At 41.1% G+C, this 5,774-nt stretch overlaps 1 protein-coding gene across 1 annotated transcript; it reads right to left on the reverse strand.

Annotated features, from left to right (window-relative positions):
- Positions 1-2,518: 2,518 nt before the first annotated feature.
- LOC147334811 (syncytin-A-like) lies at positions 2,519-3,928 on the reverse strand. Its single transcript, XM_086286005.1, has one exon. It carries the CDS (start codon positions 3,926-3,928, stop codon positions 2,519-2,521), a length of 1,410 nt encoding a protein of 469 aa, XP_086142131.1.
- Positions 3,929-5,774: the final 1,846 nt, after the last annotated feature.

The following is a 5,774-nucleotide window of genomic DNA, read 5'->3' on the forward strand; positions in this document are numbered from 1 at the left end:
CTGATTTTCTCTCCTTACTCGTAAAAAGTACATCTAGACGTTAGGATAAGTCGCTCTGCTTGCTGTGTTGAAATAAGATCAAATTTGATTTTGAGGGCTTGAGATTCTTTAAGGATGCTTTCCAATAATGAGTGACTATAGTTATATCTAGCTGCAAAATGCCATCTAATAGCTGTTTCAAGTGCTCAGTGTCAGCTTTTTTTCTTGCTGCGGAAAATGAGATAATATGGACTCGAAGATAGGCTTTCAGTGATTCACATTAAACTGAAAAAGACATTCCAGAGGTCTGGTTTCGTTGAAGAAAATCTTTATTCTCAGATTTTGTGACATTCACAAATGTTTCGTTAGAAAGTACAAGAGGATCAAGCCTCCAAGGGCGGCATATGCGATTGGCACCAGGGATGTGCATTCTCATCACTAGGGGACCACAGTCTAAAATAATAATTGATTGATAATCGCAGGTTTTAACCAATGAAAGAGCATGTTTATCAATAAAAAAGTATCTAAGTGAGAGAACGTTTTGTGGACAGGAGATTTAGGAGTATGCACTTGATGGGTTATGAAAACGCCAAACGTCAACAACACCATAGGATTGGAGAAAGCATTTAATAATTTCTGCTGATTTTGATTCAGGAGTATACGTATTGGAGCTTTGGTCTAGGTTAGAAAACACACAGTTTGTGTCAAAATCACAAAGGTCAAGACAATGCAGGATTTACTTAATTCAATAGTGGACATTGGTTGCACACAATTGTTTTACTTTGGCACCTTTCATTTCCTTTTTCAGAGCAGAGGTGGGTTGTGGCAGACAGAAAGGCAGGCAGGTGAGCTTCCTGAAGAAGTACATCCTTTGTCTAAGAAGTTGCTTGAAGACATTTCACCTCTCATCCGAGAAGCATCTTCAGTTCTAGGGTCAAATGGTGGAGAGTAGGACTGGGCGATTTGGCCTAATATCCATATCACGGTATAATTTGAAGCACGTGCAGTAACGATATATATCGCAATATATTATTTTCTTCTGTATAACTTATTTTCCACACTATAAGGCACACTTAAAATCCTTTAATTTTCTCAAAAATCGAGATTGTGCCTTATGTATGAATTCTGGTTGTGCTTACTTACCTCGAACCGATTTTGGCGTGCAGAAATCTGTTAAAAAATATGTTTTAGTACAACTTTGGTAAGCCGCACTGCTTGATGGATTGTCAGAGCATTACGGCTGCCGTAGTGAGGAGCTTCGCGGAGTAATCTGGGTCCAAAACTCCGTCTTCTTCAGGTCCCAAAGTCAAACGAACACTGAGAGTTAAAAACGGTCTAAATTCTTTCATCTTTAATAAAATCATCAGCGTTGTTGCTTTACCAGATGTAACAATTAAGTTGTCTGTGAAGGTTCTCAGTCATCCAGGTCATCGTAGTCAAAGGAGCTTGCAAAGCAAAGCGTCTGGACTTCTTTAAGTTACTTGAAAACGTTTCACCTCTCATCCGAGAAGCTTCTTCAGTTCTCTGAAGAAGCTTCTCGGATGAGAGGTGGAACGTCTACGGATTTAGATTAGGTCTACTTCTGGTAAAGTAAAAGATTATGTTCAAAGTTTTATGCCCTGGAGGCCAAGAGTTGTGTGTAGAGAAGAACATTATTAGAAAAGGACATTTAAGGTCACATTTTGTCTAAGATGGGGAGAATTGTCCCATATGTGTTTATTTCTCTTCCCTTTTAAGAGGACATACGCACTTAACTGGGTGTTGTCTACTTTGTCTTTCTGATTCTAAAAAGCATGTTTGATAAAATACTCAGGAAAGCGTATTTTGAGTGATTCTAAGTGTGTGAATGTTGTGAGTACTGGATTTGAGTGATTCTGTGTGATTTGTACAAAATAATAAATAAGTAATAATAACACTACGTAGGTTCATAGCAGAGTGCGTAAAAAGAGGAAGTCTGAGAGAAAAGTGTGTGTGAGACGACGAAGTTCAGGGAAGGATTGTGTGGATGTCAGGGGTAGACATTTGTTCAAACACAAGTAAGAGAAAATAAGACACTGGCAGACCGACTCAGAGAGTATTAGAAACGTGCGCACGGGTGAATGTCTCTGAGAAGACACACACACTGAGTGCAGGCTTGCTTGCTTTATTTATAGGGCAAAGCGGGTTACATAGTACTTCCTCTTCTGTGGGAAGTCGAAGAGAGGTTAGACGTTAGCTCAGCCTTATCTGACCTTACACACATACACTGAAAATAACAATGCAGAAGTATATCATGCTTTATCTTGACATCTCACACACTGAAGTAAGGAATGCATCATGTTCTCTTTAACAATAAGCTCGGTTATGTGAAAATATATGAACACTTGAATATAAGGCATATTTGATTATACTTGAATATAAGGCACACTTGATTATATTGTATTTCAGAAAAATCTCCTTACATTTCCCTCCTGATGTTAATATATTTCACATGTTTTAAATCAATGCATAGTCACTTGTCAAATCACATTTTCAACTTGCATGTCATCCAGTTAAGTATTTAAACAACAGCTCTAGCAAGGCTAGAGTAGGGATTTTCCACTCTTTCCTCAATCATCAGCATATCATACTCGCGAAGGGGATCTTCCATATTTCTCTGGATCAGGACATAATTTCCTAAAGCACGTTTAAACATTTTTACCATTATGCTTCTCAGACATGGGATAATACAAGCAGTGAAAATGCAAAACAGTAACATCATACTGCAGAGGGCCAACAGCAAGAATTTCCAGGAGCCGCTCAGTAACCAGTCCCACCAGCCTTGCTCATTGGCTACGTAGTCCTGTTGCTGAGCGTCTCTCAATTGTTTCAAAACATTCAAAGCATTTGTCATGTTTAATGAGTGTATGTTGTCAGGTATGTAGGTGCAACATGTCTTATTAAACAGTACGCAGAGACCTCCTTTCTCTGCAAGAATGATGTCTAAAGCCACTCGGTGTTGCATGACAGTGATGCGGATTGCATCAATTTCTTCATTCTGTGCTTTGTCAATGCAGGTGGAAGCATTCAAAAATAGTCCAAAACGATAGTCTAAAGTCTCTATTTGTAGTGCATGTTTTCCTACTCCTATCCAGGGAAACGGGGCATGGATCATCTTCTGACCAGTGGTCCAGAGCTTGAACTTGTCTGGTACATCAGATCCATAGAAAGGATCGTGAGGCTTAAGTTCTATGTTGCGCTTAACTCTGGCGTTGTTGTGCACTGTTATCTTAAAGGTGTGATCTGAGATGAAGATAGGTGCACAGCATCCTGACCAGTCGGGTGGTAGCATAAAGTATGCACGCTGTCCGCACAGCCATGCCATACCTTGTACCCAATAGGTGCCATTTACACGTTGGTGTCTTTTGACTGTTCCATACTCCACTCCTCCATAGGTTGCGTTGCAGTTGCTGGTATAGCCCAGGGGGTGGCGCCCTTGCTCTGCTGCTTGGTAGAAGCACAGAGGATGCTGTTTCTCTGTAGGGGCCATAAAGACAGGGAAATGGGTTGAGACATTTCTATTCTTCACTGTCATGTCTACCCAGAATTTGTCGTCACAGGTTCCATTCTTCAGGCCTTTTGCACCTGGGAGTGAAGCTTCAATTCTGATTGCAACATGTTGTCTTCCAATGCTGGCGAAACTTGCTGCACATTTACTTTGCCAGTGACTGTTCATCATACGACCATATATGGTTGGGTGTACAGATGTACTGGGCATATGAGAGCAGACATAACAGCCTCTGTCTTCTATTCTATCATATAGGTATCGGTACCAGGCGTTGTTCATCCAGGGGTGAATGTGGTCTTGCGTCATCTCAGAGAGGTGGGAGTTGTCATGGGTCCACCTCTTAAGTCGGGGAATAGTTTGTTCTGTCCTGGGGGCTCTACCAGGTATCAGCCAGAAGAGCATCATCACTGGGATGACGGCCATCATACAGAATAGGCGACACATCAGCCGTTTCCGTTTAAAGTTACAAGCACCTAAGCACAACAGCTTTGGGGCTGGGGCCGGTGACTCTTCTTCTTCTCCTGGATTCATCAGGCTGGTTTCCTCTATCTTGTTTGTGTTCAGGCATCCCTGGTGTTGTTATTGGTTCTTCTCTTTGGTGGGATGGGTCACTCTTTGTTATGTGTTTGCTCTTCAGGAAGACCAGGCACACCCGTGCTCCAGGTGAGTAGACCACTGGCGAGAAGAAAAAGGGCGGGATATACCCAAGCAGCCCTTTCCTTCACCAGGAGAACACCTAGGAGTTGGGGGAACCGGCGTCTATGCTGTCACTCACTTTTTTGCAGTGACTTTGGTGGATCCAAGATGGTCTTTCAGCTATCTTACGAGCTGTCGGTGTAGTCAGTAACACCTGGAACCGCGGAGAACTCCAGTTTTTTCGCTGGAGGACTTTAATCAGAATCCAATCACCGGGGTTCAACCTGCAAGAGACTGGAGATAGATCATCCGGCAGTTGATTGTTTAATATCACTTCTTTATTCTCAAATAGTTTTGTCATCCATTCTGCCATCGTTGTTTCTGTGATGGACTTATTAATTGGCTCACTAGTGATTGGCAGAGGGAATGGTCTGCCATGTATGACTTCAAATGGGGTCAGACCACCTGCTCCTTGAGTTATTCTCATCCATAGCTTAACTAAGCTCAAACACTCGGGCCATGTTTTCTTGTTTCTTCTATACATTTTCTCAATCTCTGTTTAATTGTGCCGTTAGTTCTCTCGACTAATCCTGCGCTTTGTGGATGATAGGAACAGTGATGTTTTATGCTAAAACCTAGAGCTTCTGAGACTTTGCTTATTACTTCATTTACAAAATGTGTGCCGTTATCAGACCGTATTAAACTTGGAATGCCATATGTAGGTATGTAATGGTTGCACAAACATTTTGCTACTGAAATTGCATCTGCTTTTTTCACTGGGTATATTTCTGGCCACTTGGAAAATACATCTATTATCACAAGTGCATACTTGGAGGATTGAGATTCATTTAGTTCTATAAAATCCATGTGGATAGTGTGAAATGGGTGTGGTGGTGTAGGGAAACGACCTCGCTTGGGTCTTAAGTTTCCCTGTGCATTGTGTTTTTGGTAAATCATGCATGTTCTGATAAACTCTTTTGCTGAACTTTCAAAATTTTTTGTGTAGAATTGTTTATTAAGTACATGAATCATCCCTCCTGATGACACATGAGTTTTCGAGTGTGTCACTAAAGCTGCTGTTTTATGAAGGGATTTTGGAAGTATTGGTTTGCCATTGCACATCATGAGATTGTCTTTTAATTCTGCTCCATCTTTCAACCAAGATTTTTGTTCACTCAGTGATGCTGTTTTTTGTGCATCTGCTAGTATTTCTAATTGTATTAAATCTATGGTTTCTGTTGTTAAAACATCAATGTGTTTTTCTGCAGCTGCTTTGGCTGCTTTATCAGCAAAGTTATTTCCTCTCGTTATTTCTGTGTCATCTTTTTGATGAGCTGCACATTTGCATAGTGCTAGTTCTTTTGTCAACGTTATCACTTCTAGTAGCTTTTTTAGAAGGTTTGCATGTTGAACTGGGTTGTCTGTGGAGGTTGTCATTCCTCTGTTTTGCCATATTTTCGCAAAATGGTGAACTGCTGAATAGACATATTGGCTGTCTGTGTATATATTGACACTTTGACCTTTGTACAGTGTACATGCTCTAATGACCGCAGTCAGTTCCGCACTCTGGGCAGAGTTTGAGGAACTGAGAGATTTTGCCTCTACCACTGCATCAACGGTTGTGACCGCGTAA

The sequence above is a fragment of the Aulonocara sp. 'chitande type north' Nkhata Bay genome, linkage group LG3 (genome assembly GCF_057382095.1).
Source record: "Aulonocara sp. 'chitande type north' Nkhata Bay isolate Kocher_YH1m ecotype deep benthic linkage group LG3, A_spYH_male_GT1.1, whole genome shotgun sequence".
In the NCBI taxonomy this organism is placed as follows: domain Eukaryota; kingdom Metazoa; phylum Chordata; class Actinopteri; order Cichliformes; family Cichlidae; genus Aulonocara; species Aulonocara sp. 'chitande type north' Nkhata Bay.